Below are 22776 nucleotides of genomic sequence, written 5' to 3' on the forward strand. Positions count from 1 at the left end.
CCGCTCGGCTCCCCCGACCTCTGGTCCCGCACCCCCTTTGAATCTCCTTGTCCGTCCGCACAAGCCTCCCGTCTCCCGCCTTCAGGTCCCGTCCTCTTGTCCGGTGTCCCGTCGTCTGGTCCGCCCCTCACCGGCTCGTCCACCGCTCTCCCTCACGGATCCTCTCCTCTCCACCGCTCTCCCTCACGGATCCTCTCCCTCGGGTCCCTCCGCTCCTGGATCTCCGGTCCCGCACCGTACCCACTCCCTGCACGCCGCGCGGGTGCTTACTGCACGACTTCCGGTTCACAGGTCACAGCACACTGTTCATTTGGTGTGAACAAGGCCTTGTGATGTCACCGCAGATCAAGGGATCATAATAATGACCCCAGGGGACATCATCATATAATAATGACCCCAGGGGACATCATCATATAATAATGACCCCAGGGGACATCATCATATAATAATGACCCCAGGGGACATCATCATATAATAATGACCCCAGGGGACCTCATCATCATCATAATAATGACCCCGGGGGACCTCATCATCCTCACATAATGACCCCAGGGGACATCATCATATAATAATGACCCCGGGGGACATCATCATCCTCATATAATAATGACCCCAGGGGACATCATCCTCATATAATAATGACCCCAGGGGACATGCTCGCGTGTCCTTTTTATTCAGCATTATGCCATGGCCTAGCAGTGCCACACCTCACCTGACCATCCCAGATAGAAGCCCAACCCAGCAGCCATGTGGACAGGGGGAGGATGAGGCTGCACCCATGTAGGGAGGAGGTCGGGACCGTGCAGCAGTGTGTGCAGAGCAATGCATCCTCCCCTGCTGAGTGGGAGATGACATCCCGGGCTGTAGATTGTTGATGCACATAGGGACTTGAGACTGCTGCCTTCTAGCATCAGGATGAGGTAGTGCAGCAGAGGTGGCTGGTCCAGAAACGGCATCAGCGCTAGTTTATGGGGTACAGGGCCTAAAAACTATGACTAGGTAACGGGCCTCTGCCCTTTTTTTTCCTGCCTTAAAGATGCCCCTGCACCGATGTACCACGCTTTCTGGTGCAGGTGATCGCATTGCGGGCAGGGGGTGTGCCTGTGGTGCCATTGACGTCAATGCACTGCCACACTCTTGAACGCAGGAAGCCAGTTGGAATGCGATACTGTACGTTCCAGCAGCTGACTGCTCTGGAACGCACTGTTTATGGTGTGAACCGGCCCTGAGTGGTCTGGGAACTCCAATGCAAAAAGGAATTTTGCATATACCCTTCCTGAGAGAAAGCCGCACGGGTCGATGTGCGCAAGCGCACACTGCCCACTCACCATTGCAATAATCGGCAAGCCCTCAGCGGGGAGTGTTTGTGTTGATCACAAGTACGATCTGCCTGTCCAAGATGGGCAGGTCGTACGAAATTTTAATGACTGAACAGCCATCGCACAACGAAAGTCGTGCGATGGTTGTTAGGTGTATGGCCAGCTTAAGCCTGCTCCTTTTTTTGTGTGTGTTTTTAGTTCCCCCGTTTTAAGACATCCTTATATTTCTATACCTTTTTAGATCCTCTAGACATCCTTGGCAATTAAAAAGTCCTCTTTCACATGGATGTCTGCTCATGGCTTTACTATATCTGGTGGGGGGAAGATGCCTGCGGAGACCTGGGAAACTCAAATTTCTGAATATGTTTGTCTTCCTTCTCTTTTGGTTCTTTGCATTCCAGGTTCCCATGTCTTGGCATTGGGCAGTTCAAGGTCGTTAGGATCCAGGTGTAGTTCCTGTTACTTTTCAGGGTTTTTCCTCAAATATTGCAAAGTCCTCACTTGTTCCATGACCTTGCACTGAGTACTTCTGTTGGATACCCTTAAAGCAAAAGTGTTCTTCCTCCAAAACAAAATGTTGCTGCGGGATCAAGTTTGGGCGTTTCGATCCCATCGCTGTTCCTCTGAGAGTGTGCATGAGAATACTGGGATTGATGGTGTTAATCTTCAAAGAGGTTCCTTTTTGCTCAGTTTTATTCCAGTACTTTACAGAGGAATATTCTTGCAGTGTGGGACAAATGTCCTCTCTTGCTGGTCAAGATGATCAGATTGAGTGCCTCGGCCAAGATGGCAGATGTACTTGAACATCTTGTTAACAAGTTTCTCTGCTCGTGAATGCTGGATTTGGATCTTCTAGCTTGTCATCACAGCAAGAAGGTCGCTGATTTTGTCTACAGAGTGAGGGAGCGGTGGATGCCTTACCAGCTCCATAGGATCAGTTCACACTAATGTATGTTTTCGCTCCACTAACATTGTTACCTCGACTGCTTTGCAGGATAGTACACAAAGGAATTCCACACCTCCACAGAAAGAATCCAGCTGCACGTTGCTGGTCAAGCTGAAAAGCCTCCATTATTCAGACATGCACAGCTCAGTCCTGCCCTGCTAATGCGTTTCACCCTATCCGGTGCCTAGTAGCAAATAAGTGACTATTTCGGGCAATAAAATCTTGCATGACTAGTGAAAACCTCAGTCGAGATAGGAGAGGACGCAGACCATCGCAGCCACAGAGGATTCCAGTGTCAGAAATGGCTTTAAGATCAAAGAATACCACGACAAACATCAGCAGTGTAAGATGCTCTGCAAGCAGCCTCAGGGCAGTCAGAATGTGAGCAGAGAAGAGCGGACATCCAGAAAAGTGTCTAAAATGTAAGATATGTCGCAAACGATTGGTGGTAAAGCAATTTATAGGCTAAGGGCAAGCGGCAAGGTCTGACACTTGCAGTGCTTGCACATCTAGTAGCAGGTGAGTATCAGATGGCCTGAGGTGGCCAAGAATGAATTGTAGAGCCACCCGTGGTTCTCTGGAAAGCCCAGAATTACAGCTGACGACCTCAGAATGTCAAGCTGGTGCAGATTAACTTGTTACCCAATCTGCGCTGCAATTATTGAATGCAGAAGTGCTGTGCTATGCACTTTTTCTGGGTTCACAGCTGTCACAATCATAATCTTTTCTTGATCGGCTGTAGCAAAGGGCAGGGGAGACATTGGGATTCTAATAGACCCCTGATGTCTCCATAAGAGTACCTCCCACCAGCCGGTGCCATCAAGTCTTGTTTGTCCCCCTTAGGGCTGCAACAACTAATCGACATAATCGATTATAATCGATTATTGAAAAAGTTGTCAACTTTTTCAATCATCGATTAATCGGCTTTTGATTAGTTGCTCCTGTTCACAGCTCCACACACGTTGCGCGCCGCACCTCCTCCCCACCTCACGCTCGCCGCTGCCAGACCCGCTCGCATTCCATGCTACACACGTCACACCTCCTCCCCGCCTCACGCTCACCGCCCGCCCACATCCACGATCGGCACAGGGACGCGGGGAGAAGAAGTAAGGAGGAGAAGGTGTGGGGTGGGGATGACAGCGGCAGATAGACAGGCCTGATTTCAGAAGCAAGTTGCTGGAAGACTGCTCAGGTACGCCTGCACTTTCCCACACATGGTGCTCTATAATGTATTGCTGGGATTTTTATTCCTCTATAGCTGATGGTACATTGTGCTGTACTGTATATTATACAGAGCAATGTACCATCAGCTATAGAGGAATACATTATACACTGTATGTATAATGTATTGCTGGGATTTGTTGTATTACTATACAGCTGATGGTATTCTGCATTGCGCTGTATAGAGGACTACAAATCCCAGCAATAATACATTATACAGCACAATGCAGAATACCACCAGCTATAGAGGACTACAACAAATCCCAGCAATACATTATACTTCACAATGTCGAACACCACCAGCGATAGAGGACTACAAAACCCAGCAATAGTACATTATACAGCGCAATGCAAAATACTGCCAGCTATAATTCATTGTTGCTGGGTTTTCTAGTCCTCTATAGCCGGTGCCATTCTGCATTCATTGCTGTATAATTTTAATTTCACTATATTGCACACCACACTTCTTTTTTTTTTCTTTTTTACTTCCACTGCTCTAAGCTTGCTCCTGTGATGGACTACAATCGCAATACAAACTATCAGTCCTATCACTGGAGCCATTTTTTAAAATGTATTTTAATTTTTTATCCGATTAACCGATTAATCGAACTTAATAATCGGCTAACTAATCGATTTTGAAAATAATCGTTAGCTGCAGCTCTAGTCCCCCTTGTAATAGCAATAAAGTTAAAGAAAATGTTACCTTATAATGAAAGCAAACCTGAGCAACCCTAAGCTTTATAAAAGTGGTCAGGTAAACACTTCTATGTGACAGCTGGGCGCTGTCTACAAAACGGTACCAAGATCACTAAAGCTATATACGTATTGCGGTCCTGAAGTGGTTAGAGTCCAAATGTTTTTAAGCCATTTCAAATGCTGATTAAATCACTTTATATTGTATGTTGATTAAAAGTTTTAGCTTCCTGCAGAATCAGCCGATCCTGAGCTCTGATCCAGATATCCTGTTTTGGAGTTGGTTCTTTTCCCTTGGAGGGTCCTATGGAGCTACCATTGTGTGTGCCAGGAAGCTGCGTCTCCACAAACACACAGGCACAGCAGTGCAAGACACCCCCTGCTCCCTACTCCTCCCTTCTCCAAGCTAGTGGACCGCTGCAGGAGTCTCTGCTGTCCGTGTGTGTGTATTCCTCAAAGCACAAGTTTTATTTGGAATGCTATGATAAGCACATGTTGGCATTTCCTTCATGTCTACTCTGATGCATTGAGGAGATATGCTGCATATTTGCATTTTCATCCAATACGCTGCAGCGCTCCTCAATGTAGCAATGTGGTTTGAACAAGGCATATAACAATAGTGTGAATGAGTCCTAATACTGCTAAGTCACATACCTATTTTTTGTTTTTCTTTAGGATTTGGTAGCGGAAATGCAAATCAGCAGACAGGTTTTACTAGCCATGATGGTAAGTGCACTTTTATATCATGCTGCTTTCATCATGCTGACCTCTCCTGTGAATGCTCATTGCATGGCTGTCAGGTGTGCAGATTACGTTTTTACACACAAGTGTGTTCTGTCATCTCTAAGACAAGATTTGGCATCCTTGAACAGATTTAAGCTAGTCATAGACAATATAATTTTGGTCAAATGTATTTCTGGAAATTATTTCATCAGAGCATTTGATGATGCTGTCTTTGGAAAAAAATTACTTTTGAAGGCTGTGAAAATTTTGTTTGCCAAGCCATTGCTTTGTATTTTAACACGTTTTTAGGATGCTCAGTAGTGATGCAATGTCACAGGTGCCTCGGCACTATTTAGAAATAGATTAAATCAATAAATGAAATCAATAAAAGGATGCAAGGCTAAGTTTGTTTAAATTTGAGTGTATTGCATTTTTTTACTATTGTATTTGTGAACATTTTAAGTAGATGAGCCCATGAGGGTATAGTGTATATACCAGACATAGTGCACTTTATTTTTAAAACTACTCGTGCATATGCAATATATTGCACAAACCTTTCTTTGTACACCATGTGCAAAACGGATGTTCGTGCCCATTAAAGTTCTTCTGGATGAAAGCTTTCCTAGCACACGATCATTACAGTAACTGATATTTCCTGACTGCTGACCACATTCACTGTTACAATTTCATTTGTTTTGATAAGAAACCAGAAAATTCCATTGCCTTTTGATTTTTCCGCTCACTACTGTTGAAATCATTATTTTATCCCCATCCTTTGAAAAATAAAAATTTTGAAAACTATGTATGCCATGCATGTGTAGCAGCATGGTACAGGTTCCGAAGCAAAAACCAGTTGACTGTAAATTACGAAGTTTTCAGATTATGATAAATAGGGATGTACCGATACCTATTATTTGGACGAGTACTTGTACTTGCCCAAATGCTCCGATCCCAGAACTTCTGGGGAGAGGGAGCAAGTGCCGAGGGAGCATGGAGTCTTGCTCCAATCAGGAAGCCGGGTGGTGGGTTATGACCCGGCTTCCTGATTGGCTAGAAAGCCGGCTTCACTTGTTCGGCAGCCTGGCTTCCTAACCAATCAGGAAGCCAGGTGGCATGTAATGACCCGCCTCCAGGCTTCCTGATTGGTGAGGAAGCCAAGCTGCCTAGGAAACAGTAAAGCCGGCCTCCTAGCCAATCGGGGAGGCGGGTCATAACCTGCTTTCCTTGATTGGCTAGGAGGCCGGCTTCCAGGAACCAAATAGTAAGCCGGTCTGCACGTCATGAATCGCGTCCCGGCTACCTAATTGGTCAGGAAGCCACGCTGCCCTGAAACAAGTGACGTGCCCCCCACCTCCCTGATTAGCTAGGAAGCCGGCTTCACTTGTTGCTAGGCAGCCTGGCTTCCTGACCAATCAGGAAGCCGGACGGCACCTCATAACTCAGAGAGCCTCGGCAAGTAAGGCCTGTGTTCTTTCGCTACAACACCGGCTTCACAAGCAATCAGGAAGCCAGACGACTGGTCATGATTCGCCACCCGACTTCCTAATAATCTGGGCACCGATACTCAGTATCGGCGAGTACCGGGAAAAAAAAATACTCCATTCCGGAAAACCGCTTTCGGTGCTTCCCTAATGTCAATTTACACTAATAAACTGGCAAACAGTTGCAAATGTTAATGACTATAGGGTATATGTAAAACAAGACATCGCATTAGGCACTTATGCATAATACAATTTGCTAGTGATTTACCCTACATAATTGTCATTTTAAGCAGAAGGTGAATGCTGGCAATGGTGAGATTTGACTTAAGATCTTTACACTATGAATGTCAGAAGGCTGCTGTTTGGTATGACCATGATTTCCTGCTGACAATATGGTTTTCTGCTGAAATTGTACATTTTGTTTTTTGCAGGTTTTCAAAATGAAACTTCTAGTTTTGGAAGGGGAAGGCGAGGTGGAAGAGGTGGTTCTTTTTCTGGTATGGTTAACCGCTTTAGATTTAAGCTGGCCATACACCAGTAGATTTTCTATAGATTTTTTTTTATTTTTTTTTCTATCAGCCCATGGTGGATGGAGGAATCTCCCGCTGGGCCAAGCTTCAGTATCATGATAGTGGGCTCCGGTGGCTGTCAAAATACTTGAAAGATCTGTTTGGATTCAGGTATTTTGACAGCTAGCTGACCTGAATAGCAAGATACTGAAGCTTGGCCCAGCGGGAGATCCTTCCATCCACACTAGTGTAGATGGAGGAATCTGTTGCACTTTTTTCATCTGACCATAGAAAATCTGCAGATAATCTATAGGTGTATGGCCAGCTTTAGACATTTTTACTTTTTTTTATTATTATGGCACGTTATAATTTGACTTGTTTTCCATGAGAAATATTTTCATTGCAGAGATATCTACTCACGTTACTGTGTTATAATAGCCACATGTTCTCGTCTTTAATCCATTTAGATTTAGGTGTACGTTTAATAAACTGTGAGCGTGTGATAAGCAGTGAGAAGGCTTTTCTCACCTTGGCAAAGTGAAAAGTCTAGAAAATGGTGTTTAATAACCCTTGATAGTCAGGTAGGAACTGAAATATCTCACCTCTTCTCATCCTGGTGATAAGTACACAGAAAGTAATGGGAATGTACCTGTTTAATAGAGGGAGAAAAGTAGAGAACAGCTTTATCACTGGATAAGTATTGTGAAAAGTACCCTTGATTTAGCACCCGTCAGACCTGGTGAAAGGCCTTTTTCTCGAGAAGCACCGAGCAAAGATACAGGAACCTCCTCCTCTGTCACTCAGTTCTTCTCTGTTTCCAGTCCTGAGGAGAAGTTTGAGTGGTATGTTCTATTCAGAGCCTAGTGCTATTCTATCCAGCTGTTACCGGTATCAAATACATAATAAATACATATACTATAATATAATAATTAACCACCTGCTGTCCGGCCGTTGTATTTAAACGGCCGGACAGCGGACGGAATGCGGGTGGGCGTTTTTAAATGTCCTAACCCGCCCCGCTCGTGCACGCCGCTAGACCGTGCGCACGAACGGGAAATAGGCTTTGAATGTAAACAGCCAGCGATGGCTGTTTACATACAAACGTTCAGACATCTGTAGAGACGCCCCATCACTTGTAATATGCGTGCGTTTGTGCGGCCCCCTCCGTTGCCGCTGCTGCTGGCGATCCCGAGCTCCGCTGTGCCCGGACAAACTACAGTGTAGCCAAGCTGCGGTGCGAAGTGGAAGGTTGCTTTTTTTTTCGCATCGCTTCGCCTGCAGTGTCACAGCCTTGAGAGGGAAAAGGAGGGAAGTCTGTCTTAATGCCACCCTTCCCTCATGAGTGACAGTTTCAAGTCCCCTCACTGTATCTGTGTAGTGTGAGGTTAAGTTCAGTAAGGTCATGTGACCTTAGGGCTTGTTGAAGACTCAGAAAAACAGGCCCACCAAATTAAGTTTGAAGGATGTCTGGGGAGCATGTTTTACAGGCAGATGCACTCCACACAAGTCTGTAAGACCATTTTGCCACCATGGTCCGCCGTTTATGGTGCATTAATACCTGCTGCTAGTGTGTTTGCACACACACAGTGCTGATGCACCTATCTCGGGACAGCAGGCTTTTTTCAGGGACGCCAAACATTCTAATTTCCAACATGTGTCAGAGTGCCCACTTACATTGCTTGGCTCCATCAGAGTGCCCCTTTAGAATTTTTAACCCCGTCACTGCCTCGCATTGCGGCCGCCTCTGGTAGTTTGATTTATGCTTTTGTACTGGTACATGCTGAACAAATCCGAACATGTAAATCCTGCTTTTTAGCAATTTTCATCATTTTAACAGAGAAATAACTGTTGCACTTTGCTATAGAGGTGCTTTGTAATATTGTTATTGGGTGGTTTGGCAGAGTAAACTATGATCCTGCCAGGAGGATTGTAGATTATCACAAAGGATGTCATTGTGCAGCTCAGAATACATTCCCCGCATTGCTTTCTCTACTGATCACCGTGATGACTTATCTCAGGCTTTCACAGATGTTTCGTGTGATAAGTTTTCTTTTCGCATGTTAAACAGCCTCTGTGCAGCAGAGTAAAACAAAGTGATCTGCTGAGTAAAGTTAACTCGTGATAAAGCTAGTTTAATCACGGTTTATTAAACGTACACCTTAGTCGTTCTGGTAACTGAAGAAAACATTAGTTCAACATTTGGCCGTGGCAATACAGTTATGGTGCTGTATAACACCTCTGCTGCTTTCCTCAATTCTGTTAAAGTTATTCTTTTAACAATAAAAGTACTCAACAGCTGCACATACAGTTACAAATACCCATCAGATTCAACACTCAGCGGATACATCGGACCTGCATTTCTGAAGACCCGTTAACCACTTGAAGAGTGGGGTGTTAAACCCCCTTCCTGTCCAGGCCATTTTTCAGTATTCAGAGCTGCAGTACCTTGACATTTGTCATGCAACACTGTACTGAAATTAATTTTATATTGTTTTTGGGGACAGATGGAACTTTCTTTTGGTGGTATTCAACACTGGGGTTTTTTTTATTTTTTACTTTATAAAAGAAACAAATATTTTCCCTACATTATCTTATGAAACATTTATTGTTACCCAATCTTTTAGAAAATATAAATGAAGGTCATGTAGGGTAAATAGACGCTAAACATGTCAAACCTTAAAATTGCATGTGCCTGCAAAATTGCAAAAAAACGGCCATACACAAAATTGGCCATAGGCGACGCATTAAAAACTATTACCGCTCATCAGTTTAGTGTTAACAGTGGTTGATGGTCCTAGAACAGATCAGCAGGAGGACATGTGCTGATCTCCCTCTGATCTTGGTAGAGAGAACATACAAGCGATCAAGCAGCTCCATGGCCGCCCGAACGCTTGTATGTGAACAGCCATCGCCGGCTGTTCACATGGCAGTCAGAAGCCGGCAAAAGCACATTTTAAAACGTCCTTAAAACGACAGGCCCAAGGTGGTTTTTCCTTGGGCCTGTCGGATGCATTGCCTGTCTCTCTCTTGGACTTTTTAAAAGTTCCAGTGGTTATAGAGTTTAACTCCCTGTAATGTACAATCAAGAAAATCCTATTTTTTGTGGTTTTTTTTAAAATAGTTGTGATGTGTTTGTCACTGCATGTAACATGGGTTTTTTTTCCTCCTTTTGATTACAGGCCCTTTATGAATCGGCAATGCCTAATAATTTTTGCTCAGGCAGTGACGTGGACTATGGCTGGGCACACACCTTACAACCATCACAAGACTTTTGTCTTGCGATGGTTGTAAGGTACTTAAAAAAAACGTATGATCTGCCTATCTTGCATGGGCAGATCGTACTTGCGATGATCGCAAGCCACGCCCCCTGAGGGGCGGGCTTCCGATGACCGCAACGCCGAACCGGCAGTGTGCGCTTGCGCACACCGGCCCGTCCGGCTTTTATCTCGCGAACATGCTACACACCCGCCGAACATGGTACGATGCTCGGCGGGTTTGAAACATATTCGGAAGTTTAAAGTCGTGCGATATTACATTAGTAGAGGTCGCACGGCTTCCACACACCTTACGATATCGTACGATCGCGGGATTTCCCGCGATTATCTTATGATTATCGTAAGGTGTGTGGGGACCTTTAGAGCTTATTTGATGATCACAGTTATATAGGAGACATCACTACATAAGGAGACCAAACCTGACGTCAGCAGTGTACTTTGTATTTCAGGTTTTAGCTGAAAAACTATACTATGCCATCTGTTAAGGAATTGTTGCAACAGGTTGAAAACACGTTGCTTTCCCAGCATTGAAGATATGCTTTTCTGAATATGTATCTCCACACTGTTAATTTTTTTCAGGTGATGGTTCAGGTGATTTTGATGAGCAAAGAGATTCTGAGAGAAGAGGTTAGTCTTTTGTGTTTGAAGAAGTTTCCTTCTCTTACAACAGTGAATTACATTTTTTTTATTGCTTCAGTAGTTTTGTTTAAGGTGTCTTAACTGAAGCTGCAGCTGGTGTTCTATTTCATTTTAGGTGAACGAGACGGTGGCAGGGGAAGAGGTTTTGGAAGGGGTGAGTACAATGCAAAATATGCTTTTTTTGGCATTGCAAAGTTACCATTGCAGTTACATAAGTGAGGTGATAGTCCTGTGTTAAATTGTTTTAAAGAATTGCGCCTTGGTATGTAGAGTTCCAAATCACTACCACTTGAGAAGGGTAAAAAACCCTGCACACAGGTACAAATTGCTTGTAGCCTGTGCATGCTCTGCTGCAGATTTCATTCTTAAGATTGCCAGTATGTTTATCACTGCCTCCCACACATTCCTATTGGCCATCATAATTATGGGCTATTTGGATGTATGTGGGTAGTAGGGGTTGCCCTATCAGAACGCTTTGGCATTGAGCAACACATGGACTGAAAGCTGCTGCATATACACCAATGAGTCATAACATTATGACCATCAACCTAATAAGTACTTCACCCTTATGCCGCCAAAACAGCCCTGAGCCTTTGAGGCATGGACTCCACTAGACCTTTGAAGGTAAGATGTGGTTTCTGGCACCAAGCTGTCTGTAGCAGATCTGCAAAAATGTTTAATTAGGTGGTATATGTCAAAGTAACCACATCAATGGCAAGACCCAAGGTTTCCAGTAGAACATTGCCCAAAGGATCACACCTGCTCCCACAGTGCATCCCGGTGCCATCTCTTCCCAGGTAACGCACACGCACTGGGCCATCCACATAATGTAAACGAAATCATGATTCATCAGACCGAGCAACCTTCCGTTGCTCTGTGGTCCACTTCTAATGCTCACATGCCAATTGTAAGCGTTTTTAGGAGTGGACAGAGGTCTTCATGGGCATCCTGTCGGGTCTCCAGCTACGCAGAGACCTGTATGTAACAAACTGCAATGCACTGTGTGTTCAGATGCCTTTCTATCTCTACCTGTTAACTTTTATTGCTGGTTCACCGGGTTTCCTTCCTTGGACCACTTTCAGTAGGTACTGACCCACCAGAACCATACCAATTTGGCCCATTTCAAAGTCACTCCAATCATTACTTTTGGCCATTTTGTTTTTGAGTCATGTCCTCGCTTTTATTATTGATTTGTGCCGGTTGCTTGATAGACATGAGCATACTATCAAATTTTGTTAACAAAATTTCCTGTGTACATCTCGCTGCAGGCCAGCAGCTAGATTCTGCAGTTGGCAGCTGACTAAACAGGGAGCAATAGCCAGCGTGCTATTGGTAATTTGAAATTGCAATAGCAGGCTGGATACTGCACCCGTCCACAAGGCGTGGACTTGAAAGATGGGGGCGTTACGAGAGTTAATAACTCAAGCAGGCAGAAACTATAGTTAGCAGACACCGATCCCCCATGGCTGCTGGATAACGGAGTATACTATATTTTTTTAAATGTGGATAGATTTTTGATGGATGTTTCTATAGGAAACCCCTATTTTAAGCTTGCATTCAGTTCGAGTTGTGCATTAGAAGCACTTCAGCTTTACTGTTGATATTTTTGCCACTGAATTAGAATGCAACCCAATGGACTGGTGGTAGGTGCTTCATTCTGAGCCTTGATTTACAATCTTTTTAATCCCACTCTTTTTCCTGAAGGTGGCTTTAGAGGAAGGAATGAAGAAGTGGGGGTGGAGTCGGGTAAAGGTAATTCATTATGAGGATGGATATGTTTGTGTATCTGCACATTTTCTTGAATTTTGTAAGTAAGGTTTTCTTTTTTTCTTAAGGGGCAGAGGAATTTGAAAGTTCTAATCAAGGTAAGCAATTTGCTGAAGCATTCTTTGATGTAAGAAGGCTTTGTATTATCTAAAGTTTTAATGTGTTCATATATATATATATATTTTTTCTTTACCAATAGCGCCGAAGGTGACATATATTCCCCCTCCGCCACCAGAAGAGGAAGCCGATATCTTTAAACATTACCAGTCTGGCATTAACTTTGACAAATATGATGACATTGTGGTTGACGTCTCTGGAAGTGATGCTCCACCAGCAATACTGGTTTGTCTGTTCCCTCTTCACAAAAGATTAATTTATGAACATGTCGCTAGTGTTAGATGACATGCATACTTCTCTGTGCTAAAAAGGGATTTTTTGTTTCTCTTTTAATGACTGAGTTCTGTAGATTCAGTACCTTGGTTTATACTGTCACCGGATGATTTGGACACTAAGTATAATCAGACCTTGTAGTAAAATGCTAGGTCTGTTTATAAGATTTGTGCGCCCCCCTAAAAATCTGTGGCTTATAGTTTTTTTTAAAATTGTATACTTACCGCTATCTGCGCTGCCTAGGTAAGGGTTTCCTGAGGTTTGGAATGGGAAGGAGGGGGGGCAATTTTGGCAGAGGTTGTGATATCCTCTTGCAGCAAAAGGGGGGCACTTTTTACTACTTCCTTCATGTTAATTAGTGGCCGTTACTCTTGCTGCTAGTGTCTTCCTTCACTTTAGATGTGGCCCAGGCTTTAGTGTCTGCCTCAGGTTTTCAGACAGTTTTCCCTTTGAATCTCTACATGCTTAGTTCCTCTCAGAGCACCTGGGAACCTCCTAGTTTTCTCCCCCACACATTATTCTACATACGTGATTCTTGTACCCTCGGTCATCCCTTAAATTGGCTGCTCGGCTATGTAGCGTGGTGTTCTGTGGTCATTTGGTAAAATTTCTGAAATAGAGGACCATTCACCATGTTGTTGCTGGCAAACCTTTAATACAGACCATGTGTGCTGACACCTGGATGGGAAGGGGGTTTAACACCGCGGATGACAACTGGTTAAGTTCTACAGTGTAGCATCATTTTCACTACATGATGCATGCTAGTCCTGTTCCAAGCTACTGGTTTCTGTGACCTCCTCTGAGATTCTTACACCCAGTCATGGAACATCTGTGGCTAGTTTGCTTATTGTTCAGCAATGCCGTGCGTTCCAGTGTAGTGCATTTGCAAAAAATTGTACATTTACTTTTATTCTGACGTAAACTGTTACACTACATTTGTGTATTTTATTTTAAATTAAGGATGGTATTAATTTTTTCGATCAGATAAAAAAATAATCAGCCAACTAATCGATTTTATGAAAATAATCGTTGCAGCCCTGATACAATTATCAGTCACTCTCCCTGGATGCATCAATGATTACATACAGTGTGCCGCCGGCGTTTACATGCAGCGGCTGTCACCCAATCATTGCCTTGAATGGGTGTGACAGCTGCCGCTTGTAAATGGCCGATTGAGGATTTCTGATGCAGAAGTCCCTAATTGCACCTAAATGTACAGTTGTGAATTGGGGCCTGAAGCTGGAGCATTGTTACCACTGTTCCCAGTAAGGTTGTATGCTTAGGCTGCTACAAGCCAAAACCCATAGCATTTTTCTTTAAGGCATGTACGCACACTTATTGAGTGTTCATTTCTAAGCACATTTCTGTCAGTTACCAGGTTGCTGCCTTTAGGAAAAAATGGGCTAACCGTAAGGCCTGGTTCACACCTGTACGTTTTGTAACGCGTTCAACGCTCCTATGAACGCTCTACAAAACGCTCAAACATGAAAATCCCATTGTTTTCTATGGGTATGGTTCACACCTTGCCGTATTTCAGCCCGTCTGAACGCGCTACAAAACGGCCTACGCCTGAAAAGGTACATGAGCTTCTTTGCTGCGTTTTTTGTCGCGCGTTTCCATTGGGATACAGCCAAGTAGCCCTCGGAAACGCGTGTTTGTCGCGTGGATTTTTACCGGGTAGTTTTGGCTACAAACTAGAGTCTGTCATGATCCATATGTGTACACAACAAGGTTCCCTGCACCCAGTTGTGGCGTCAAAATCAGAGTGACATTAATCTTAGGCTTATCGGCCCAAGGCTTAGAACGCTAGGACCCAACAACCATAGAAGTACTGTCACCTCCCTTCTGGCAAAGTTTGGACCTTCAGTGGAACTAAAGAAATGCTAGCAGGCTAGAGCAAAGCAAAGGGATGGGGACAAGGGATAGCCAGCAATATTACTGCTAATAGGCACGGAGGGGGAGGTTACCTGATGTTTTCCCCTGGGACTTCTACAGGGACTGCTACCAATGGTATGGTCAGCTCACCATTTCACTTCCTGTCCTCTCAATGCACCTTTCAGCCTATCAGCTGTATTCCATTCTTCCTGCCTTTAGTAAGGAAGATTTTGCAGCCTAGATGAATGCTTTGATAGGATAGACTTCTATGCTTGAGGCATTAGGCTGCAAAGGGCGCAAGCGTAGCCTTTTCGAAATGGTTTCAAATGCGGCCATGGCTACTGCCTTGTTACTGTACAGCTGAGCAGGCGGGTGAGATAGTATAAGTGCACACCTCCTCAGACTCAAGTTTCCTTTCAGTAAGATTAATCTGCTGTGACCCTGCCCTACAAACTGTGACACCATTTCGGTACTAGTTTATGAGGTGAAAGGATGTTTAGCTATTGCTCAGCTGCACGGGATTGCCGCAAGGCTGGAAGTATGGGTTCCCGTATGAAAAAGCCCACTAAGGCTTTTCCTTTGCACTCTAGTTGAGGTAGTTTTTGTGGATTGGCAACATTGCGAGAAATTATTTTCCTGACAAATGCTTTGCACAACATTATCCCCTTAAAGCCTTCCTCAAAAATGGCAGCGCCTGAGGTACATGTGGCTATTTTTTCCTCGGTAGATTCCGGACTGTCCCAGTGGAGGATGTCCCGGCCTTTATGAAATTGGTGAATAAACGGCCAGAAGCCTTTTTTAAGGCACACTTTGCTCTGGTTGGGCCTGCTCTGCAACCAGCAGCCATGTCCATGGTGGTATGCCAAACCGTAGAGGTGCATGGCTAGGGATCCTAGCTCTTAATGCATCTGGAAATTTCCCAGTAGCTCTGCACTATGTGGATGTTTGATAACACTTTCCATCAGCTGTCTAGGCTGGGATTGCCATCTGTGCAGATGTGTAGACTCCTGTGACATAGGTATTAGTCAACAGGACTAGCCTATAAGAAACGCTTGGAATGCCTTTTGGTGGGTGGGACGCCATTATTTAAAAGGTTACTGAGGGCAAAAGCCAGCAAACAAACTTAAAGGAGAACTATGAAGTGAGTGCTTTTCACTCACCTCATCCTTCTAGCCGACCTTTGACAATGAGACTGTCACAGGTCGGCTCAGTAGATCGGGAGGTGAGCGAACACATACCGGCGTTCGCTCACCCCTCGATCCTGTCACGGCTCTCTGCCATAACGGGAGGGGCAGGATTCCCTCCGATCCGCCAGCGCTGACTGGCGGTACGGGAGGGGGGTGGGTACAGCTGGCTCTGCCTCTAGATAGGCAGAGTCAGCTGTCAGTCACGCAGCTGGGCGGATCCCGGCATACTGCGAGCAGCTCGCGGTATACTGAGCCTAGGGTGAAGGGATGACACTAGTTTGTGTCCTCCCGTTACCCTAAGGAGAACTATGGGGAAAAGCCTAAACACCATAGTTCTTTAAGGTTTCCTCTGGTAAGTCTTCCTAAGCTGCTGCCAGGGAGGGCTCCTTTTCAACCTTCCACCTTTAAACATAAGCCCTGGACCCCGAAGCCGTCCAAGTCTGTCAAGTAATTCAAATCTCCCTTCAGTATTGGATGTGTTATCTTCAAGGGTGACTGAACAGGGTCCAATCTGACAATGCCACAGCTGTGGTGTACATAAACCATCAAGGAGGAATCAAAAGTAGAGCTGCTAAAAAGAAGCGGACCTGATCCTGGTTTCGGCGAAACTTCATGTCCTGGCCCTGTTCGCTGTACATGCTCCAGGAGTGAAAAATTGGTAGCCGGGCTTGCTCAGCAGGCAGATGCTCGATTCCAAGGAATGGTCTACTGCTAGCAAACAGTAGATATATGCAAAAACATAAAAAGTTACTAAAAAGGTAATTACCTGTGTCTCCACCGCTCACTCCCATCTGGATCTTCTCAAGCAGCCGAGCAGGATAAGGCGGGTGCATGCGCAGTAGATATCATTGCCAGGGAGAAGGAGAGACACAGTGGAGGTGAATGCACGTAACCGGGAGCGTGCACGTTGGACAGACACCGTAGCCCATCCTAGACACACTCGAGTGATATGCTGGAATCTGGTACTTGCGTTTCTCCAGCGAGTTACCTTTGAACCTATCGGAGATATCTCTTGCGGATCTTATGTTCAAGGTTTCTTTCCTTGTTATTCTGCTAAGAGTGTTTCTGAGCTGGTAGCACTATTTAATCACAAGGATAAGGTTGTGCTTAGGGCAAAGGATTTCTGTTTGCCTATGGTGTTGTCTTTTCATGTTAATGGGAACATCATCCTTTCCTTCTCTTATCTTGCCCCAAAATAATTTAAAGTGATATTAAAGGCAAACATTTTTTTCCCTCCCCCCATGTAAATGTTAGCACTTACCTTAAATGATGTCTCTTTTTCCGATCTTCCTCTTCTTTCCCCATGTTTTCATCTGTCCCTCCAGCGGTGTGACGTCACTCCGATCCAGCGCTGACTGCTCTGTCTCTCCGATCCAGCGGTGTCTGCAGGCAGGTGCACGCGTCCATAGACTTACCTTGCCTCTCTGCTCGTCTCCCGGCCGAGAATCGGAACTGCGCATGTGCCCGCCCCAAGATCCTTTGCGGCCGTACGAGCAGTTCCTGATTTTCGGCGCGGGAGCGAGCGTCGATAACAAGGTAAAGTTGTTTTTTTTAAAAATTATTTTAAGTGTTTTTTTTTTTGTTTTTTTTACACTTCTGGCCTATATCTACTGCTTGCTAGCGGTAGATATAGGAGGCTTTAGAACCCCTTTAAGGACATCTCCCTCCACTGTTTAGATGTGGTTCAGGCTATTCAAGTCTATCTCTCGGCTACTTTTTTGTTCTGACAAGATCCAATAATCGGATTTTCTTTGTCCTTCCTGAAGGAGCTCGCAAAGTGGCTTTCTGCATTTTGTTCCATCAACTCCAGGTGGATCAGATAGGCAATTGTGCATGCCTATTCTTTGAATGGTAGGGCTTCACCTTTTTACTGTGGTGCATTCTACTAGGTTTTTTTTTTCTTCAGTGATTCTTGGGCTTTTTGGCATCTGTATTGCAGATCTGCAGGCCGCCCTCTAGTTTTCTGTTCATATGTTCTCTAAGTTCTACCAGGTTGATGTTCAGGCATCTGCTCATGCTAGTTGGCCATAAGTTGCTACAGGCAGGTATCTTAGAGATTGGGGTTTTCCCCTGTTTTTGGAGGCTGTTAGCCGTTTGCTGTGTTGCCCGCCTCTCTGTTGCTTTTGCACATCTCAGTTGTGTATAAATTGGCTTTCTTTTGTACTGTAGGATCAAGAAAATTGGATTTTTTACTTACCAGTAAAATGTGTTTCATGGAAGACAGTACAGGAAATTGAACCCTCCCTGATAGGTCCTTTTTAATGCCTGCTAAAAGACTGAGGATTTCCTGGAGTGGGAGGTGTTATGAAATTCTTCACAGCTCTGGCCAGTGTCCAATTACCTGATGATACCTATATATTGCCCAGTTGTCTGTGAATTGCCTGTGTTTTTGTACTGTACTCTTAAACGGATTTTGCTGGGAGGGAGAAGTCCTATTTTGAATTCCCTTTAACCCCTTCGTGACTGACGTAGCAAATGAAAAAAGGGCCTCAGTCATGAAGGGGTTAAAACAAGCGGACACGTTTTTAGAGTTCTATTAACATGAGTGGAATACACAACAGGAGGAAGAACAGATAGACATAGGGGGGTCTATTCACACTATGTATTGGCAGCAGGGCTTTCATTTTAAAGTGTATATATACATTTAATTTGTTTATTTTGCATACCTGCTCATTTGTACTGTTGTCTTTATATCTTTGTAGACTTTCGAAGAAGCCAGTCTTCCTGGTACACTAACAAAAAATGTTGAGAAAGCTGGATATGTAAAATTGACTCCTATACAGAAACATAGTATTCCTATTATACTGGCTAGTCGTGATTTAATGGCTTGTGCACAGACAGGATCTGGAAAAACGGTATTTGCTATTTTACTTTGCCTCTTGTTCTTGTCCTCTAACACATGATTTTGTTTGGTAATCACTTTTGCAGCTAATACGAACTATTCTGACGTTTTCTATGTATTAAATTTCAGTGCATTTTGCTTAATATTTTTTCTCTTTTAGGCTGCTTTTCTTTTGCCGATTTTGGCTCACATGATGGTTAAAGGTGTTGAATCTAGTTCGTTTCAACTGCTTAAAGAGCCAGAAGCAATTATTATTGCTCCTACAAGAGAACTGATCAATCAGATCTATCTAGATGCCCGTAAATTTGCATACGGGTAGGTATCATAACATAGTGACACCTGACGCACAGTTTCTTTTTTTCCTATCTTGGATCTGTCCATTTTCGCCTGCAAAATGTTTTAAGGTATTTCAAATGCTGATTAAACCCCTTCATGACCGGAGACGTACACTATATGTCCCCATCATGAAGTGCCCAAATGACTGATCACGTACACTGTCAATGGCACTGCAGATGCCCCCGGCCTGCAGTGTGACCAGCCACACATGGCAATACAATGCCCTGCGCTCCAGTGCGGTATGATTGCACAAAATAGTCTCCACAACCGTTGCAGAATGCAAGGAGTCTTGCATTCTGGCATGGGACAGTGCGATCAGCGCACGTGCTTGTGGAAATAAGCCCTTCGAAAGTATGTTACTACCGTGAAAGAATCACACAGCAAAAATGTAAAAAGTGTCAGTTGTTAACGAAGAGAAACTTAAAAAAAAAGCTTAGATATAAGGGGTTAAATAACTTGCAAAGGATGCTGCTCCTTTCAAAAAAAGTTCCCTCGAAATTAACTTGTCCGCTGAGAACTGGCCTTAATATCCTGTTTTAGGTTGGCTCCTTTCCCTTGCTGGGTCCTATGGAGCTGCCCTTGTGTGTCTCCACAAATGCACAGCAAGACAATCCCTTCTTCTGCTCCCCACTCCTCCCTCAAAGCTAGTAGAAGAACAGTTGCTTGGGGCTGCGCTGTCCCTTGTGATCTTGTACCCAACAGGAAGTTGAGGAAAGTGGAGCTGAGAAAGTTAGAGCCAGGTGTTTAGCAGCATGATGGCTTGGGCAAAAAATTAAAGAAATACTTTGCTGGCCAATGTATATTGTTTGCTCTAGATTTGTTATTGAAAATATCTGAGCGTTTAATACTATAAGTTATGATCACTTTGCTTCCAGAACAATTTTTTACTTTTACTCACGTTAAAATTGTTATTTTTGATTAGAAAAATGCTAATGCATATTTTCTGAGCACATTAATGAATAAAAAGATGGTAGCAACAGTTTATCAAATCTATATTTTTAGTAAGTAGACATTGCATAGAAATTTAGCTCACAGAAACACAATACCCATTTTCTGTACACATTAAACGTGTGTGTGTTCGTGTGTTCTCCATGCCGCTGGGTGACTTACACCACCTATCCCAATCATTATTCTCCTTGGCATCAGGGACTGTATCTGGTCTCCACCAGACAAGATGAGGGCCTGGCCTGTAATGTACTCTCACTGGACCCTCCATAGACTGCCATCCATGGTATTGGGTGCAGCATGTGGTCAACTGCAGGGTTCTTTATAGGTCTAGGGCTATGATCCATCTAAGTGGTGCTTTGACACTGAAGACACCCTAGAGATCACATGACCGCTACCACAACCCTGAGGAGGTCTGAAACAACCTCGGGTAAGCAGTATATGCATGAAGTTTTTGAGTCTGAGGGTGGCCTCCCACAAGGCAGTGCCTTTCTCTGTTTGACTCTAAGCCCATGCAGCTTAACATTTTGCAGTGTTGGATGCTTTATCTGGATCTGTCGATGAGGGTGAAGTCTGACAATGTCAAAGCTGTTATATGAATCATCAGTGAGAAACCAGACGATGCAAAGCTCAAGCGTACCTGGATTTGTAATGGGTGGAACCTCAGTCCAGCGTTGTTCGCCATGCTTAGTCCAGGAGTTGGCATTTGGCCAGCAAACAGATTCAGTCACCAGTGGTTGGAATTGGGGAGTGATCTCTACTGCCTGTGGTATTTTGGCCACGTTGCTAATGGTGGGGGCTGCTACATGGGGGATCTTCCGGCATCCACATTCAACAAAAAAAACTCAACAGGGTTCCAGGATCCTACGCAAAGGATGATCTAGTTACTGTGGGATCTGCACTTTTCGTCTTTAAGACCCTTCTTGGGCTGCTTCACAGGTTTGAGGTGGAGGTTGTTTCAGCGATCCTCATGGCTCCCAATTGGCCTGGGTAAGTGTGGTATGCAGATATCCTCCAGCAGACCTTCCTTGGTCTCTTCTAGACTGTCCACCCTTTTTTTCTCTCCAGAAAACCTGTTCTCTATTCTACTAGATTGCTTGCTTTAAATGCTTGGCGGTTAACCCAGGTGTTGAGAGATACAGGTCTGTCTGACTTTGTTGTTCCTATGCTCTTGCATTGCCAGGGAGTCAACCTCTCACAAGGTGTACCACTGCATCATTTGGTGCAAATGGAGAAGTGCCACCTTTGGAAGTACTCCGTGGCTTTCTCCCTGTCTGGGCTGGATCTGCATTTTGCCTTGAGCACTCTTATGGGACAAATATCTGCCTTGACCGTCCTTTTTCAGTAAGCATTGGCCTCTTATTCCTTGGTTAAAGCCTTTGTGCAAAGGGCTTGCTCAAGTGGCTACTCTTAGGTGTCCTCTAGTAATGCTGTTGTAAGGTTGACACCTAGTCTTCTGTTCAGTTTAGGTGGTATAGGTTGCAGTCGAAGGTTTGTTTTTCCTTTGTTCTTCCTAGTGGCAGTTGTGTGCTGTCTAACCACACACACCGTCCCTTTCTATTGCTTTTGGACATCCTTGTCATCTGGGTCTCTGTATCCTGTTCTTTATGGCCCATTCCATAATAGGATTTTTTGATTAAAAGGGGTTATGTGAGGATCTTCACAGCAAGTGTCAAATAACCTGATACCTGCATTTACCCACTCATCTCGGAATATGCCTGTAACATAGTAGGTGAGGTTGAATAAAGGTCCATCCAATACCCATCTCACTTCGCATATCCTTGTGTGTGTATATATATATAGTGAAAGAACTCATCAGGGAATCCCACATTTTTACTATGCACACAAAAAAGACCCTTTTCGCAGTCCAAGATTGAACCACCTTTCGTCTAACCTCTTGTATTTTTCCTAAAATATTCTCAATATAAACAACTTATTCCAAATATTGTGGTCCCCATTGATGATTTTGAAGATAAGGTCCCCCTTAAAGGAGGTCTATGAGATGAGCGATTTCCACTCATCCTCATAGTTAGAGCCGACCTGTGACAAAGTAGCTGTCACACGTCGGCTCCATCGATCGGGAAGTGAGCAGAAACCTGCACAATCTGCTCACTTCTCGATAGTCTCCCTGCAGACAGCGGTGACTGCCAGTCACCGCTGAATTGCCCCTCTCCGATCCTTCAGCGCGCGAAGTGGCGGGCACAGCTCTCTAGATATGCAGAGCCAGCTGTCACTCACGCAGCTGGGTGGATCTCGACAGTAATGTCGGGATCCGTCCCGGCTGCTGCGCTCATAGTATTTATACTGAGCTTTGGGTCACGGGAGGACGCTAGTTTATGTCCTCCCGTGACCCTAAAGAGATCTATGGGGAATAACACCCCATAGTTTTCTTAAGTGCCTTATTTCTAAGGTGAATACGTTTAATTGCTGGAGGCGGTCTTCATAACTCAGGCCTTCAATCCCTTTTAGTTTTGTTGCCCTTCCCTGAACTCAAGCTCCTAAGGGTAGGTGACCTAAACTGCACCGCATACTCAAGATGTGGCTGAACCAGTGATTTATAAAGTGAAAGTATTACTGTTTTATCCCTTGCTACAATCCCTTTTTTTAATGCAGGACAGTATCCCGTTT

General features: G+C 44.4%; 1 protein-coding gene across 1 annotated transcript in view; it reads left to right on the forward strand.

The window, feature by feature from the left end:
- Window positions 1-22776, forward strand: part of DDX4 (DEAD-box helicase 4) — a 72821-nt gene that overhangs the window by 37795 nt on the left and 12250 nt on the right. The window contains exons 9-16 of the mRNA XM_018562676.1: window positions 4855-4905; window positions 6815-6880; window positions 10922-10960; window positions 12511-12558; window positions 12642-12671; window positions 12773-12915; window positions 18728-18880; window positions 19028-19182. Coding sequence (XP_018418178.1) covers window positions 4855-4905; window positions 6815-6880; window positions 10922-10960; window positions 12511-12558; window positions 12642-12671; window positions 12773-12915; window positions 18728-18880; window positions 19028-19182 — 685 coding nt within the window. The remainder of the gene's footprint in view (window positions 1-4854; window positions 4906-6814; window positions 6881-10921; window positions 10961-12510; window positions 12559-12641; window positions 12672-12772; window positions 12916-18727; window positions 18881-19027; window positions 19183-22776) is intronic.

This window comes from Nanorana parkeri, unplaced genomic scaffold (genome assembly GCF_000935625.1).
Source record: "Nanorana parkeri isolate BGI_ZX_2015 unplaced genomic scaffold, ASM93562v1 scaffold591, whole genome shotgun sequence".
Taxonomy (NCBI): domain Eukaryota; kingdom Metazoa; phylum Chordata; class Amphibia; order Anura; family Dicroglossidae; genus Nanorana; species Nanorana parkeri.